The following is an 18,464-nucleotide window of genomic DNA, read 5'->3' on the forward strand; positions in this document are numbered from 1 at the left end:
TTGGCACGGCATGTATGGTTGGGCATTTATCCTTAAGGTGGCCAAAGCAACCACATTCAAAGCATATCATGGAAATTCCTTCATAAACAACATAGTAGGCAACAGATTCCACTTCAACATAAGGGCGCAGGGGCTTACTAAGATCAACTTCAATACAAACTCGAGCAAATTTGCCCCTAGATTGGCCAATAGTAACCTGATCAACCTTAACACATCTCCAAGAATTTTGCCAATTTTAGCAACAGTGTAGTCCTTGAAATATTTAACAGGCGAACCACAAATTCTAACCCATAAAGCCATTTTTCCAATAAATTCATTCAAGGGGTCAAAATCAGGCCTCCATTTCCTAACAATCAAAGTCTGACAAGCTAGAATCCAAGGTCCTACACACAACAAACTATTCATATCTTCGTCCAAATTAAACTTAACAATGAAAAAGTCATTGGGAAGGTCAATGAGGTGCCAGCCCCCTTTGACTTGTCATTTTCTTCTTAACCATTTCAACATGAAATCAAAGGTGTTTGTAGAATTTGGTCTACCCATAAGTCAAGCTTATTGTGTACCTTCTCCGAGAAAGAAACATTTTGACCATGCTTGCCTTGAGTGTAGCTGCAATCCTCATCAGTGAATTCGAACTCTTCCATCATCGTCTGCCTATATCGATCAACCGGGTTTTTCAACTTACTAGCATAGCTCGAATCAGATTGCTGAATCAGAATGGATTGAGTAGAAGAATCAAGATCTTCAATGCGAAGAGCTTCAAGATCAGAGGAGATATCACCGCCCTTCTTAGTTCGTTTGCGTTGCATCATAAGAGAAACGTTGCCTCCGTCGCTTCCCTGTAGAAGGGCGGAGAACACAAAAGCCGGCGTCGCCACCAGTACCTTCAAGGAGCCAGAATTTGGGTCGGAGAAGGTGAAGTCAACGGGCCAGACGGTGTATGAGTTGGGTAATGGCAAAAGGTTTTGGGGAAGGCGTGTGAGGCGCGTTCAGGAAAAAAAAGTTCGAGTTGTATTAAGACTTTGACTAAAGCCTTAGACTCACCCAGGTTAAATATTGATTTGTGTTTTTAATTTATTTAAAGAAAAGTAATACTTGTGTAAAACACTAATCTTTTGGTTTTTCATCTTCTCCAAAAAAAATCTTTTAATTTTTCAAGTTCAAATTCCAAAGCATGTAGAAGCTCCTCTTGAGAAGCTAAAGTTCCTTGACTTAATGGCTACTAGCATTTTTTTGGTCCCCCTAAGGCAATGAAACCATCATCGGTTTGTTGGTGTGAGACGTACATTATCAATTTCAATTTTGTCTAGTAGGAAAGGAGATTTATGATAATTAAGATACGAAGTACAAGTTCAATATGATTCTTCTATGAATTATATAGAGAGTACGGTTAGATCAGATCTAGTGGCCTACTTTAGGCTAAAATAACCTATTTTGGACTAAAACAATTCATGAGTCCTCCAACTTTACGTGCTAAATGTAAGTGGTGCGACAGACACCAAACGGAATGAGGGAATAGAAAAAATACTAACCCTAGAGTCATGTGCTAAACGGAAATCGAAACCATTTACGAATGAAGGAATAGAAGAAATGATGACCCTAAGATTGAAGACTTTAGGCTATTTAGAAAGTAAAGAGATAGTATTGAGTTCAGACATTTTAATTTATCATTACCTTTTTTTCTATAATTCTTTTATATCAAATAAATTTCATTCTCATAAATTAAATTAAATAAATAATAAAAAAAAACCTCATAAATCATTAATCTATTATCCTGTAAAGGCTGTAAATTCGGATTCAGATTCGGGTCCGGATCCAATCCACAAGTCTATTACGGGCCTCAATAAGTAATAACCAACAGAGACCGAGGCGGTGAGACGAAATTCTTCTCCCCGACCACATAATCGTTCTCGCCGTCTCAGACTGTATCGGAGAGCAGAGAGACCCAATTGGAAAAGAAGAGCAATTAACTAAACCCTAACACGCCGGAAACAATGGGGAAGAAACAGCACAGCAAGGACCGAATGTACCTCACCAAAACGGAGTGGGCCACCGAATGGGGCGGCGCCAAAGCCAAGTCCACCTCCACTCCCTTCAAACGCCTCCCCTTCTATTGCTGCTCGTACTCTCTCTCTCTCTCTCTCTCTCATTTTGTTTCCGTAAAGATCTCAACTTTGCTTGTTTACCCTAATTGAAAATTTTCGTGGCTTTGTTTCAGACTGACGTTTGTGCCGTTTGAGGACCCAGTTTGCACCGCAGACGGAAGCGTTTTTGAAATATTGTGCGTTTTGTTTGAGTCTATGATTTCGAAAGCACATTTGGATTTCGCGGGGTCTCTAATCATTTGAGATTTATGTGTTGATTTTGGTTTTGGTGCAGGAGTATAGTTCCTTATATCCGCAAGTTTGGGAAGCATCCGGTGACCGGAGCTCCGTTGAAGCAGGAGGACCTCATTCCACTAACGTTCCACAAGAACAGCGATGGTTTGTGTTTGTTGGCATTACTTATGTTTACGAATTTGCATTGATTGGATATAGATGGAGTTGGAATTTATAGCCGAAAATGAGGATTAGGAGTCATAGGTCTCTTAGGGTTTAGTGCTGCAACTCAAGTAAAACTAGAACTACCACTGTAGATTGAGTTTTGCTTATCTCGTTACAAACTTGTGTTGATAAAGAAACAAGCTTCAGCTTAAACTTAGGTTTCAAATACCTGTGGCCTTGTAAAGAATAGTTCAGTTGAGTTGTGTAATGTTTACGCGTATGAAAGCACGAACCTGTTAATTGGAGAAGAAATTATTTAGTTGCAATGAGTCCTTTTTCATATCATACTTTTAGTAGTTCATTGAGTTATGTGATTATGACATATGGAAAGCATGAGCGTTTTAATTGGAGAATGAATTATTTAGTCGCAGTGAGTCATTTTTCGTACCATACTTTTAGTAGTTCATCGGAAATTGATGTTCGAGATACTGATTGAGAAAGTCTGCTCATGCCTTTATGAACTTGTGTTGAGAAAGATGGACTTTCTTGATAAAGAAACAAACTTTATCCTAAACTTAGGTGTCAAATACCTGTGAGTTCAGTTGAGGTATGTAATTTTACATGTATGAAAGCATGAACCTGTCAATTGGAGAATAAATTGCAATGAGTCATTCTTCATACAATAGTTTTAGTAGTTCATTGGAAAATGATCTTTATGATACTGATTGAGAAAGTCCTTTCATGCGGTGAAGTACTAATTGTGTTCCCAGATTTAGAGCCAACATGACTATATCAGTATTCTTAATGCACCCTTCATGACTTTGTTTTTCATGCTACTAGGGCAAGACAAGTGCTAAGGTGGACAGCTGAAAGTCTTAAAAGTGAATTGTGAAGTTATCTGATATCTATTTAGAACTTATCACCAATATTCCTTAGTTCAAACCAACATTGACTGCACTTGGGGAATTGTATTAATTTCTGGACAGTCAATATGACTTCATAAGTTTTCTTAAAGTGGCCTTTAAGACTTTGTTGAAGTTTATCTGTGGTGTTAGAACTTTGAAGTCATAATTATCACCATTGTTCCCTCTAGACTAATTTTAACTGGACTTGGAGTGCTGGAGGCCATACTTGTTAGTTGGCACAAACCTAGTTGGAACAAGTTTCTATGTGCAATTTCTTAGGCCAATCAAAGTGAGTGGGTGGATATTTTTAATGAACAAATATTGTTTTGTTTTCTAACCTTTTTGGGTGATAACATCAGCATAATTTGCTTACTGTTTTCTTGTTTCTGTATAGGCATGTGAGTCTGTCAGCACTATGATTTTTTTGTTTAGTTTACTATTTTTACGGTCCTGTTTTGGTAGTTCAGTCTTTTGCTTTGTTATTTTGTCTTTGGTGATTGAAATCCTTCTCTTGCTTTTTGTGTAGGAGAGTTTCAGTGCCCTGTTTTAAACAAAGTCTTCACTGAATATACCCACATAGTTGCTGTGAAGACAACAGGAAATGTCTTTTGCTATGAGGTTGGCTATCCTGCTGTTATTTAGAGTTGGTTATCTTGAAGTTTGCTAGTAGCATTTATTATAGTTTCTCCTAAAATAAAGAGTCTATATTTTTAGTACCTCTTTTCTATACTCCAAGTCTTTTGCTTTTTAGGCAATTAAAGAACTGAACATCAAGACCAAGAACTGGAAAGAACTCCTCACAGATGAACCATTTTCTAGGGAAGACCTGATAACCATTCAGGTAAACATACTTTTTTCATGACAAATCCTGTTTTTTCTTGTCAAAAGTTTACGTGTTCTACCTTGCTTGAATATTCACAATTTTATATGGACACACTTTGCAGAATCCAAATGCACTTGACAGCAAGGTTCTTGTGGAATTTGACCATGTTAAAAATGGTTTGAAAATTGAGGATGAAGGTGAGCTATAGGCTTCTTTATCATCATGGGTCAGCTGTACTCTTCTTTCCTTTCTAATTTGTGTTATTTATACACTCTTCTATTTTGCAGAGTTGGACCGAATGACTTCTGATCCAACCTATAACATAAATATAACTGGAGATGTCAAGCAGATGCTCAAAGAGCTTGGAACTGAGAAAGGAAAGCAAACTGCATTGCATGGAGGTGGTGGCTCAAAGGCCCAAAATGAACGGGCTGCTGCACTTGAAGCCATTTTAGCTGCAAGGTCTCGTATTAAAGAGGATCCAAAATCAAAGTCAAATGGGGAGTCACCTCATGCGTACAGTATTGTAGATGCTGCTTCTGCTTCAGTACATGGAAGAAGTGCTGCTGCTGCAAGGGCCACATCTAGTGATAAAACTGCTGCTCGAATAGCTATGCACAAGGCTGGTGAAAGGGCACCAGTGAATGCAAAGATGGTTAGTGAATTTTATTTCCAATTCTTTACATGATACTACAGGTTAATAGTCTCCTTATGATTATTAAAATAACTTGGGTCTTTTCAAAAAGATTAAATTTAGTGTCAAGATTACTATCTTTCCAGCATCGGGCATTTTTGCTGTATGTTGATTTGACACACATATGAAATGTAGGTAAAGAGCAAATACACCACTGGTGCTGCTTCTAGATCCTTCACTTCTACTGCCTTTGATCCTGTCACGGAAAATGAATTCGAGTATGTCAAAGTTGAGAAGAATCCAAAAAAGAAAGGATATGTACAGCTTCATACAACACATGGTGATTTGAACATTGAGCTACACTGTGATATAACCCCCAGGGCTTGTGAGAACTTCATCACACTCTGTGATCGTGGCTATTATAATGGAGTAGCTTTTCATAGAAGCATTAGGTATGGTGAAGTTTTAGTTCTGTAATAACTCTCTAAATTTACTCTCTTTAGTATGGTGGCTAATGTTAGATTTATCATTATCTTTTATGTATAGGAATTTTATGATCCAAGGTGGTGATCCTACTGGTACTGGGAAAGGAGGTGAATCTATATGGGGAAAGCCTTTTAATGATGAATTGAACTCCAAGTTAGTTCACTCTGGAAGGGGTGTTGTTAGTATGGCTAATAGTGGGCCTCACACTAATGGTTCCCAGTTTTTTATCCTTTACAAATCTGCAAATCATTTGAACTTTAAGCACACAGTTTTTGGTGGAGTAGTTGGTGGCCTGACCACACTGGCAGCAATGGAGAAGGTCCCTGTTGATGATGATGACCGACCTTTGGTATGTTTATTATGTTATTTATTTCAGTTCTAGACGAGCCTCTTAACACGCTCACATGGGTGTCGATTAGCATATTTTTATATACTATTTTTGTTTTTTTTCCTGGCCAATTAATAATTTCTTTTTTAGATAAGATATGAGAAACAAAACTGTATGCGGTTTGTTAGTTCACTATTTTTAATTTACCAATCTACCCTTAGTATATTAGATCATTCATTTTTAGAGTTTAATAAAGTAAAGGACAAATAGGGGTTATTAAAAATTTAACCTTAACTATTATTTGCTTAATTAATACTGATATATATATATATATATTCTTTTGTTTTAAAAATTTTCCTTTTTAGTTTGTTTCTGAGCTTGAGTTCTACTAATTCCCCAACCGATTGTCAGCATTTTATCATATGAGCATCAGAACCTCTCCGCTCGCATGCATCTTTAATGTTCAGTATTTCCTTACATTGTCAAAGTCTACCTAGATCATGGTGACTAGTGTGTATACTGTTGGTTCTGTTGTTCATTTTATAAACATATAGGATAAATCTAGTTCAAGCTCGTTGATGTGTTTGTGTATGTGCGTTTAGGTTTGTGTGTGTGAACCTGTCCACACACAGATGGATAGATGTCTAAAGTTTGTGTTCAGGGGCTTCGATTATGTTGGCTCACTGCAACAATAACCTGCTGAATCGCAAGATTTTTTTTGAACTATGATCAAAGCTAGGGAATTTCCAGGCCTCACCTCTATTTGTTTCTATGGCACAGGAGGAAATTAAGATAATGAGTGTCACAGTTTTTGTTAATCCATATACAGAACCTGATGAAGAGGAAGAAGAGACTAAAGAGAAGGAAGTGGAGGATGAAGATAATGTTTGTCACTTAGACCTTGTGCTTTTCATATTCTTTAACTTCTTTTACAATAAATCTGGAACTAATTTTCTGTTACTTTCAGGATAAAGTTGGGTCTTGGTATAGCAATCCTGGTACTGGAACGGCAGGATCCGGTGGTGTTGGTGGTGGTGGTGTTGGGAAGTACTTGAAAGCAAGGACTGCTCTACCAGAATCTGCTATTGTTGACGCTGGTTTGACAGAGTCTGCTGTGCCAAAGAAAAGGAAATTGGCTTCTGCTGGAGAATTCAAAGATTTTTCTGCATGGTAATCGCCATTTTCCCAAATGTTGTATTATACCAATTGTAGATAATGTTCCAGAGAAGTGATTAGGCAGCATTGTAACCTGTTTTTGAGCTAGGATAAATAAAAACAGAAAAGGAAAAAAATAGATAGAAAGTGCTGAGTATGTGATATTTTCCATCAACTTGCTGGGCTTAGAAGATGGAACCATGACTTTAAAGTTTTCTGTGAGTGTCAGAGTAAGCACTAGATTTTGTTTAAAGAGCTCTACCCTCAGTCTCTCGCTATTATGTGCTACTCTCCCCCTATGGTACACCCCCTATGACTGTCCTCATGTTGCTACCATATTATCACCATTGATGGTGGACCTTTCACAAATGTTTTAGTTAGTACATATTTATGTCCCATGCTTCATATAGGTCCAGTACAGCTCAACCCAAGTAGGTTTGAATAGGTTCCCAAATCCCACTCTTTTACCCTGAAGGATTAACACGTGAATAAGAGATTCAAATTTGAGACCTCATCAATAATTATAGAGAATAATATATTATTCGATCTATTTGGTCTCGTTGAAAGAGATAGGCGACTAGTGTGGGGAAGAGAATTAGAACTAGAATGGTTCAAGATTCAATTGGGGAGGATTGGGTGAGAAATTTGGACTTTTGGAATTTGACCACATTGGATTTGAGTTAGGGTTGAATTTTAAGGGATTAAAACTTTGGTTCAGAAGGATGGTCTAAGCACATGCATGCTGCTTTGCTTCTCTACTGATGACAATGTGCAGAAAAGCATGGGCGTACGTAGAACATATCTCTGAATCACTACAAGGACTTGAAATAATATCTCCTTTTCAGGAATGCAAATCCATAATATTGATGACAAGGTTGCACTTCAAGCATGCAAATTCATAATATGGATGACAAAGTTGCACTTGAAAATGTTACATGTATAACCCGAGAAAGAATGAAGTACAATTCAAACTCATCACCCCTGAATTTTCTTAAAAATTTAAACCAAACTTAATCATTCTTTTGATTTTTCTCTAGTCCCTTCGATATTAAATAATGTTTCAAGCATAAATTTTTTGAAAAATTTAAAAAGACTGATGAATAAATGAGCGCTTTGTTTGATGCCCTCGAGCAACTGTCCATTGATAACAAGGTAAAATACTCAATATGTGATTGTTGAGTTATACGTATGATGTAGACTGCAGAGCTCTAATTTTAGATCAGTTTAAATAGCTAGTTCCAAAATGACTCCATAACAATAATCGAATAATTTGGTTTAACAATTCTTAATTAACCCCAGAGTAGGGCCTCGCAACATCATCAACTAGTAGAATTTTTATTGAATGATTAGTTCCTAATGAGGATCAGGAAAAAGGCAAGAAGACATGCAGGACCATGACTACAACCCAAAGGACTTGTATAATTGTACAAGTTAAGTAGATAGGTCTTGATTAACATGATTGATGTTAAGTATGTTGGTCTAAACTCAAAATTTAATTAATCATTTCTCACATCTTAATCTGGATTCCTTTTTAAACTAGAAAAGATAATGGTTCTTTATTTCATGACTAAACTAAACCAACCACACTAAGAACATAACTACTGGTCCTAACCCACCAGACTTTTAATTTTGTATTATTGTTGAGGCAGTGACATTTCATCTGCATAATTTATGTTATTATAGTTTCTAGCTAAACCAAAGATGGCTAATGCATCAGAAAATCAGAAATTAAAACAAAGCCATCCTTCAATTTTTGAGTGAACTAATTAAAAAGGTTGATATAGATACTTTTATAATAATTTTTACCACACAGTTTTGGCAGTGAGGGGGAATATTTCTTGAGTTAATTCTGGGGAATTGAGTTACTTTTCCCAAGGAAAATGCTCGACTGTTGGCGATGCCAAGATTCTTATATTTACAATAATAATGGCTCCCAAGAAAACACTTCCTTATTTAACCCAGTACTTCTTTATAGAAAAGGAACAAAGATTCCAAGCATGGAATTTTCCTAATGATTCATCCATGAAAAAACCAAGAAAAACCAGAAGAAACAATGAAACTTCCCACCTTGGGTCCTTGACAATTGACATGGATAGAACATTAAAACTAAAAAAAAAAAAAAAAAAACCTAGAGCCACTGTATTATTTTCCTGATCTTAATAATATATATATATATATATATATATATATATATATATATATATATGTAGTTGAGCTTGATGATAGAGCTAAGGATATTCTGGGCCAAGGAGACCAAGATTCCTCTCTAGAAGGGAAGGAATTAATGTTTGAGCATAAAGACAACAAGGCTAAGACAATGAACAATCAAGCTGGGGACTTGGGTTGCAATCATATAAATAAAGAACCAGATTGACTATAGCTATGACAATTCATCAAGACTTAGTCTTTAAGTAGTGGGTGAGGTCTTAGATCTTTGGGAGAGTACCCATAATGATGACCACCAGAGAGGCATAGAGTAATCACTATGAACCATGTTTGGACTGAATCTAGACAGAGGGACTAGAAGGCTAGCTAGCTAACTAGGGTTGTGTGTGTTATGGAGTGGTGAGATTAGAGCGCATGTGGGTTTTTATAAACTAGGAGGAAATACATACATATATGTTAAGTGGGAATTGGGAAAAGAGTGAAAGGCATGCCCTGGATTTTGATGAAGAGGGTACATATACTTTGATATTATCTATAGGTAGATGATGGGGGCTCTATGACATTGGTGTATGGGGGTTTATAATGTAACAGCTAAGAAAGGGAAAAGGTGGTGAAACTTTGGCAGGGTTCGAATGAGAGGCTTAGGAGGCAAGAAATGGTGAGTGGGCTAAGCAAGTATACTAGTATTTTCGATCAGATATGATGGTGGTGGCTTTGATGATGATGATGATGAGGCACGCCGGCAGCAGCTTTACTTGTGTCTAGATCTCTCCTCATCTCCCAAAACCCAATTGGCACGCCTGCTCCCACACATCAACAACATATTCCAAACCCTATTTGACTCTCTCTCCCTCTCATTGTTTCTCTCTCACTCACAACACAACACAAAGAAATAGAAATAGAATTTGAAAGAGATAGAGAGAGAGAGAGAGAGTAAAAGAACGAAAAAGCTAATCCACTCACCCATTTGGTGATCTAGACCTTGTTTAACTTTTTCTCAGACCCTTGTTTTTATTTTCTCCATCTTTTGTCAGAAGAAAATTCTCGTTCTATTTTCTAAAACACGAGCTAGTCTATTCAACATTCTATGTTAAAATTTTAACAGAGAAACCTGACTTTTTAGTCAGTCTTGGTCTAACATGAAAGTTTATGGGTAAAGAATATGAGCTAGAGAATTAAAGTAACCAACTCCACTCATCTCATATTTCTCATCGATTACCTCAAAAGAAGGTAAATGTTAAGCACATTTGGGTCCCCCACTTCCCTAATCCATTGAATTTTCAAGGTTCATGTTAGTTTGATTTCTAAATAATCCAGAATTTTAGATTTTTTAGGTTGAGTTAAAATAATTTACTAATTTAGTTATTAACTAATATTCTCTACGTTTTTGGTATTGTAGTCGAAAATCTAAGCAATCATAGTCTAACATATTATTGGGATAAATACTCAAAAAACTTTAAAATCATTCTGAGCTTTCATCTAATCAAACCGAAATATAATAAGTAGTCTATGACAATTAGGGATAATTTTTGTGGACTCTATATTCATATTAGTTTAATGTTAGTCTAGACTCAATATTCTTTTATTTCTCACCAAAGAAATGTTCCTTTTACTTACCCAACACAATTCCTCCTGCTTTTATACCTGTTTTTCAAATTAACCCAGCTAAAATCCAACCCCAAGATCCTCTCTCCCCTTCTAATCATTTTCTATCTTCTATTCCTCACAGTTAAAAACACAAAGACCCATCTCACCTGTCCAAACAAACAACCAAGCAAAGACTAAACTTCTCTCTCTCAAAGCTTATTGATGTGGGTCTTTGTCTAGGTTAAATGGATACCTTGTTTAGGCTAGTCACTCTTCAACAACAACAACAACAACAACAACAGCAACAACAATCTGATCAATCTTTCAATTCATCCACCAGAACCACCACCACCACTTCCAGCAGCTCCAGATCCTTCACTCACCACCCACAACACCACCAACACTACCCCCAACAAAACGACGTTGAAGAATGCTTCAACTTTTTCATGGATGAAGAAGACTTCTCCTCTTCTTCTTCTAAGGCTCACTACTATCCCACCCCACCAACCCCTACCCCGCCTCCGCCGCTCACCACCACGACGACCACTCCCACCCCCACCGATTTCTCCTTCTCCCCCGCCCACGACCTCCTCAACTTCGAATTCTCCTCCCCCAAGTGGGCCCCTGACCTCCTCTTAGAAACCGCCCGGGCCATTGCTGACAAGAACAGCGCAAGAGTTCAACAGCTCATGTGGATGCTCAACGAGCTCGGCTCTCCCTACGGCGACACCGATCAAAAACTCACCTCCTACTTCCTCCAGGCCCTCTTCAGCCGCATGACCGACTCCGGCGACCGCTGCTACCGGACCCTAGTCTCGGCCTCGGAGAAAACCTGCTCTTTCGAATCCACCAGGAAAATGGTCTTGAAATTTCAGGAGGTGAGTCCGTGGACTACATTCGGTCACGTCGCTTGTAACGGTGCAATTATGGAAGCCTTTGACGGTGAGGCCAAGCTTCACATAGTCGACATCAGCAACACTTACTGCACGCAGTGGCCGACTCTGCTGGAGGCTCTCGCCACCCGAACTGATGAGACGCCGCATCTGCGTCTCACCAGTATAGTCATCAGCAGAGCTGGAGATGGCTCTGCTGGCGTTGGCGCCACGCAAAAAGTAATGAAGGAAATTGGCGCCAGAATGGAGAAATTCGCGCGCTTAATGGGCGTGCCGTTCAAATTCAATGCGATCCAGCATTCCGGCGACCTCGCGGAGCTGAACTTGGCTGATTTGGATGTCAGGGACGATGAGGCCTTGGCCATCAACTGTGTTGGATCGTTACATTCAATCGTGGCCGTTGGAAACCGCCGTGATTATTTGATATCGGCTTTTCGGAGCTTAAAGCCGAGGATCATTACTGTTGTGGAGGAAGAAGCTGACCTAGACGTTGGAGTTGACGGGTTTGACTTCGTCCAAGGGTTTCAGGAATGCTTGAGGTGGTTTAGGGTTTACTTTGAGGCTCTGGACGAGAGCTTCGCCAGGACGAGTAACGAGAGGTTGATGCTCGAGCGGGCGGCCGGCCGAGCCATCGTTGACTTGGTGGCTTGTGCGCCGCCGGACTCCGTCGAGCGGCGCGAGTCGGCCACGAGCTGGTCGAGGCGTATGCATGGGGCCGGGTTCAGTCCAACTTCATTTAGTGATGAGGTGTGCGATGACGTACGGGCCTTGTTGCGGAGGTACAAGGAAGGTTGGTCAATGACGCAGTGTGGTGACTCCGTCGCCGGAATATTCTTGTCGTGGAAGGACCAGCCGGTGGTTTGGGCCAGCGCTTGGAGGCCTTGACGACGGTCCGTCATAATTTCACTTAGGGCAATTCATGCGTGCGATAGGTTTTTGTTGGCACGGGCATAAAAGTGGTGTTTGCGGTGGTTGCGAGGTACTTGGGTGTTTGAAAGAGGAAAGGAGGGAGAGTACGGAATATTGCTTTGGTTTGAATAGAATTTTAAGTAAATTAATTTTAATTTTAATTGGGAATTGTCATCATTACCTTGTCATTTGTTAGTAATTATTTGTGATTGATTTTGCTGTTTTTATAAAATTTAAATAGGTTATTGTTTTGAATTTTGATCATTCTATAGGCAAATATGTATGTTTTTTCTCTTAAAAAAAAATTCTCATTAATGTATATATTTTTCTACTTGAGATAAAATGGAAACTCAGAAAAATAAAAATTTTCATTTTAAGTCTATCCATGGTTACCAATCCCGTGTTTCAGGTCAAATGTTGACCGAGAGTCGGCTGGCGTCATTGTCTCTATGCCTAACCCACAATTAGTTAATTAAGGCTGAAAAACACGACATATGCACTTTGCTAATGTATATTGTTAAAATGGGATCAATCATTTTTTTGATGCGTGGGACCAAAAAATTTGGTGCGTTCAAATTAGGGTGATATCAGCTAAAAGTCTAAAACTACAAATTATTAAGAGCTAATAAAAAAATGGGCATGATTATACTTAATTTCAAGCGTGTTAAATTAAATAAATGGCCCCTTTCAAAATTTTTTTTTTTAATAAATGGCTTAAACCCTTAAACTAGAAGAAGGTCGTTATCTAAATTTGGTGCCATAGAATCTTAGGACGGCAATGGAGTTCGGTTTGTGTTTTGGGAATCTCTCAATCAAAAGGTGTTTGGTCACTAGTGGCATATACACACATTGTAAATAGGGTTTTAGTGGCCAGCATGCTCTGCGTTTTTGATACCTAGTTTGATATGGTCCTATTCAAATTTTCCTTTCTAAAAAGGCATATCGAACACTTGCAATTTCTTCTGTGTGTGCCCCCCACCCACCAAAGCCACCACCACCAGCTCCATCAAAATCAAACACTTTGTGGTAAAAAGGAAAAACAAAACAATAATAATGTGAAAATTATTAAAGAAATAAAGTGGGTACTTCTTTTTAAGAGCTTTGCCTCCTATCTTAATCCTTTTGATAAGACTTGCCCCCCTTACACTTTTTTCACTCTGGAAATATAGAAAAATTATTGAGAATGTGTGTTTTTCTCAGTTGGGGTATTTTTAAAGAGAGGTGCTTTGCCACGGTTGATGGCCCATGCTCTTCTTTTAGTTAAAGGGTTTAAACTATGCGTGTTTATTTGGTTTCCATCTTCTCTTTGCTTTTTATCACATAGCCAATGGCCAGCTGTTTGCTTTTTTCTGCTTCAGTTGGACCAGGTTCAACTTGCAGAGACCATAAGCGCAAAAATCCTTCAAAGCTCTCTCGGCCAAGAGTTTATGGATAAAGATCATGTGTGTATGTACGTGTGTGCTTGTGCGAGAAAAAAGAAAATTAAAAAAAAAAGAAAAAGACTTTGATGCAAGACTGCAAGCTGGGGAAGATCAGTTTAGTACCCATATGGTTAGCTAGGCTGAATCAAGCTCTCACGATAGGAGCCTAGCTTAGCTATTTTATTGGATGGAGACAATTCTTGCATATCAACAAATTAAGGGATTGGTACAATTGTATTAAAGATAGAGTTGATACATGTGAGTTATGTCCTTTGAGTTTATGTTAAAGAGAGGTGCTTCGCAGATTTGGGGTGGAAGGTATTGATTCTGCAGGTGTGATAAATGGTGATCTTGTTAGGGTTTAGACTGTATAGGGTCTATGGACTATGGTAGTTGGCGTGTATTTGCATAGTCACATATTTGCACACACATTTGCAATGTATATGTAATGTAATATGACGAAAGTTATAACAAGAAAAAAGAAAAGAGAAATACGTGGTGACTAATGTAAGATGAGATGGGTAAAATATAGAAACTAGAAAGTGAAGAAATGTGTGAATCAAGGACGTACATTACACTTGATTAAACACAGAAAACACATTCTAAATAATGTGTTGAACTCATATTTGGTTTATTTCAAGTTTAGTTTTCTGTGCTAAAATTCAATTAATTTGATTACTGGATTTATTGTTTTCTTGATAATTACGGTAAGGAAACTGGAGCTCATGACCTGGGCAGCTGGGCTGAGAGAAGAATTTGCCCCATATTGTCCAATGTCCATTGTCGACGTTGGAAAAATGCTCTTAAAGAGCTCAATCACTTAAACAAGCGTAACTAGTTAAACGATGTTGGCACTTAGCGTTCGCATTCCATTTTTCAAAGGCCACTTGATCGAGATTCAACGAAAATACCAGAACCAAAAATGAGTTTCAGAGTGTGAGAAATACAATCTCAGCGAGACAAATATAAGGAAAGCGACGACATAGCTTTTCATTATGAATTCCTCCGTATAGGTCTAGTATTGGGATCCATCATTCATTTTCTCTAGGATTGCATGTGATTGTTTTTGTTTACACTACAAGTAAATGAGGACTAGAGTCACTAAACTCTGAGACATAACATGGATTTAGTAGAGGCTCGTCCTTACTCCTTACTGACCTGCATAACTATACTGGGCTATATTTTTATTAGATCCAAATAATGCGAGTGCTTAGGTTCATAGGCTACAGCTGATGCTAATGCCTCATACACAGAAATAGGCCAACATTTCTGAACTTAGAGCGAGCTAGCTTGAGTGTTTGACCATGGCTGGCTATCAATGAAAAGTAAATAAAGAGGAAACCCGACTTGGCACGGTAGTCCAAACGTACAAATCCTCAGACTAATTGGGGGTTTCATATATACTTTCACCAAATTAGGCCTGACATTTAAACTCGTAACCCGCACAAACCAGCCTGGTTTATTAATCTGAGCTAAAAAAAACCCACACGCAAAAAACCTGCAAATTAACGGGTCTTGCGTGCTAAATCCGTTGGAACCCGTTAACTCATAACCCTTTCCAAAAACCCATTTTTAGCAAAATTTTAGGATTTTTAATTTTTTTTTTTTAAATTTGATTTACTCTCAAACTTTATCTTATTCTAGCAAGCATTACCGAACGAGGCATTAATTGTAAAAATATGCGATTCCATGGTCTACTCCCGCGTGTGTATGCATGTAGATCTTCAACTTTGAATTAGTAATCTTCTTGGAGGACTGCTTTATATACAACACCTTATGACTATGGCTTCAGATCTATTACTACTTTGACTATGACAAATAGTTATTGCAGAGCCAATAGTTACCTTTTGAATGTTGGAATCTCTCCCTTTTCTGTTTGAATGGTAATTAATTGTATATTCTTGCTTCGTTCTTATAGGCAACTTGATTGCCTTTCAATGTCAAAAAAGCTACTTGCGGTGCCTTGTGATATGGTAATGTTGTTGTCAAAAAAATTATATACATAAGTCTTAACTGGTTCTAGTTGCTTTGATAAAAAGTAAAAAAAAAAAAAATGTTTACGGGTCTTAACGGGTTTTAACGGGTTCCAACAGATAACCCGCAAACCCGCCGGGTTTAGCCCACGAAACCAGTTAAGCTAACGGGTTCTTACCGGGTCGGCCCGTTAAGAACCCGCACTATACCCGCACGTTGCCAGGCCTACACCAAATACTTACTAGAACTGATCAATGAAAGCCTGTACATATAACCCCCCTATAAAGAGAGTGAGTTCTGTGTGAATTAGTCAGGGTATGTACGGTTCTAGTGAGAGGAGGCTGTTGTAGAGGATCATGTTTGAAACAATGTTGTAATTATATTGCATCCCTTATTCTCTCCAAACTACCAAATCTTACAAGTATATTGTTTTCGTTTTTGTGCTTAAACTACTGTGAGAATGACTTTTTTGACAATTTAACCTCTTTCGTAGACCCTGGACAAAAATCTTTACGAGTTTTTAACATTTCAATTTTTACAAAAAAAAAAAAAAAAAAAAACGTGTGCTACTCTCCAAGAGCTAGCATGTTATGCACCACGTGGCTCTCCTATGTCGTTTACGAGCCCAGAGGAACGGGCAATGGCAGCATCTCTCTACTATTATAAATGGAATTCATTATTTTCCTATCAAAGGCTTCACCAAAATTTAAATTGACATATATAGCATTTGAATATAATAGACTTAATTCATATAAAAAAGATCTAAAATGTCATTATGGTAAAACTAGACCCTTAACATATGCGGAGCAGATGTCAATTGGCTTTTGATCGATATTTTTTCTTTCTCTTAAAGAAATGTGAAATAGTAAATGATAAATAAATTACAGCAAAAACAAAAAATGGATTTTTTTTGAAGGAGAAAAAATAAATTTTCTAATAAAAAAGAAAAGAAAAAAAGGAAGTTTATTCTATACCTTATGTGGGCAATGTTTGTTCTTCCTGTTTTATTCTCTCTTGATAAAAATACTTTTCTCTTTTCTTTTTTCTTTTTTAATTGAAAGAGGTCAACCCTATTTTATAATTCAGCAAGTAGTACCAAAACACATATCCCAATGGAGTCGACAGTAAAGAGTCGTCATTTAGGACTTACAGAGAACCTATCCTAAACAAATAGAAAACTCCACAATCTAGAGTACACCCACATTTTAGGAAATCCACACACCATTATTCTAACAAAACCTAACTACTCAGAAGATGTTTAAAAAAATATTTCAACCAAGCAGTAGATTTTGCGACCCAAAACTAAAATTAAATAATACTAGTAGAGGAGGACGGCATAGCACCCTTTGCTCCTCCTTCAGTTTTCGAAGACTCCTCCATATGCTTAGAATCAGAGTCTCCCTTACTCACCTCCACATAATAAATGGTTCCTACGATCGCAAACATAGTAAACATCAGAGCCCTAATATTCTTTAGGACCCAATCCAACCAAGTGAAGCCCAAAACCCAGCAGGCCCAAAAGACCCAGTTGAATCCAAGTCCAAACTGTGCAGCAATGGAGGCTGCCAGATCCCCGTAGCTACCGCCGTCGAGACCATTTCCACTGACTTACTCACTCCCGCTATCGATCTTGCGTAGCCCACTCCTGTCGGCGACCCAGCAGCCAACTAGAGCGTCATCGTCTTCGACGCAAGCATCAGAAGACAGAAACCATGGCCGCCTCCCGAGATTGATATCGTCGTCGCCGACAATGTGAATACCAGAGGGCAGAAACCCCCTCAACCTCCAAGGATCGATTCGGAAATCATCAGTACCTCCATCACCCAAAACATCAAGACCCAAATTCAGATCCAGACTCGGATCCATCAAACCTCCACCGAAACCGCAAAATAAAAGGAAAAGCATAAAAACACGACCGGCAGCGTGCCCCACATCAACATACGACGCGCTGAAGAAGAGGAAAATTAAGGCAACAACCATAGATTTGGGAATTTTATCGAAGACAAGAGGCCAACGAGAAACCCTAGTAGAGCAGCTAGGTCAGACTATGGGCGAATCCTTAAATACTTTTCTCCTGCATATTAATAAACTAAGGGCATAATAGAAAGTTCAAAAATTAACCATTGTAATGAAAAATTGGCTTAATATACTTTTCTCCGCACATGTCAATTGGTTTTTGATCTTTTTTCTTTTTCTTAAAGAAATGTAAAATAGTAAATGATAAATGAATTACAGCAAAAAGAAAAATAGATTTTCTAATAAAAAGGAAAAAAAAAAAGGAATTTTTTCAGTACCTTCTATGGTCAATGACTATTCTTCCTGTTTTACCCTCTCTTAATAAAAATTATTAATCAAGGTCCAATTTGCTATATCAATTTTGATTGTAGTCCAGTCACTTTTTTATTGTTATTTGTGGTTCGGTCATTTTTTTCTTTGTCCATTTTGCCTCTGAAGGTACGTAAATAAAATAAACAAATCAAGATCTCATAATTTAATTGAAAATTTTGTTTTCAGTTTAATAAATTTTGAATTTCAAATTCCTCAATTCTATTCAAGAAAAGTAATTATAACAAACAATATGCATTTTGTTTAGAATAAGAGAATTTGGGAGAATCTTGAGATACTTTCATTAATAATAGGAGCCTCTTTATATAGAAGATTACATGTATAATTCCTTGTTGTACAAGGTATCATTGTACA

At 37.9% G+C, this 18,464-nt stretch overlaps 2 protein-coding genes across 2 annotated transcripts; both read left to right on the forward strand.

Annotated features, from left to right (window-relative positions):
• The first annotated feature begins 1,864 nt into the window (after positions 1-1,864).
• On the forward strand, positions 1,865-7,095 carry LOC112186186 (peptidyl-prolyl cis-trans isomerase CYP65). The gene is made up of 11 exons (XM_024324539.2): positions 1,865-2,122; positions 2,219-2,281; positions 2,380-2,483; positions 3,915-4,006; positions 4,140-4,229; positions 4,333-4,408; positions 4,499-4,866; positions 5,041-5,297; positions 5,392-5,680; positions 6,440-6,544; positions 6,627-7,095. The coding sequence occupies exons 1-11, from the start codon at positions 1,995-1,997 to the stop codon at positions 6,831-6,833; spliced, it is 1,779 nt and encodes a 592-aa protein (XP_024180307.1). The 5' UTR covers positions 1,865-1,994; the 3' UTR covers positions 6,834-7,095.
• Positions 7,096-10,594: 3,499 nt separating this feature from the next.
• Positions 10,595-12,684, forward strand: LOC112186187 (protein SHORT-ROOT). The gene has a single exon (XM_024324540.2). It carries the CDS (start codon positions 10,813-10,815, stop codon positions 12,343-12,345), a length of 1,533 nt encoding a protein of 510 aa, XP_024180308.1. The 5' UTR covers positions 10,595-10,812; the 3' UTR covers positions 12,346-12,684.
• Positions 12,685-18,464: the final 5,780 nt, after the last annotated feature.

Source organism: Rosa chinensis, chromosome 2 (assembly GCF_002994745.2).
Source record: "Rosa chinensis cultivar Old Blush chromosome 2, RchiOBHm-V2, whole genome shotgun sequence".
Taxonomy (NCBI): Eukaryota; Viridiplantae; Streptophyta; class Magnoliopsida; order Rosales; family Rosaceae; genus Rosa; species Rosa chinensis.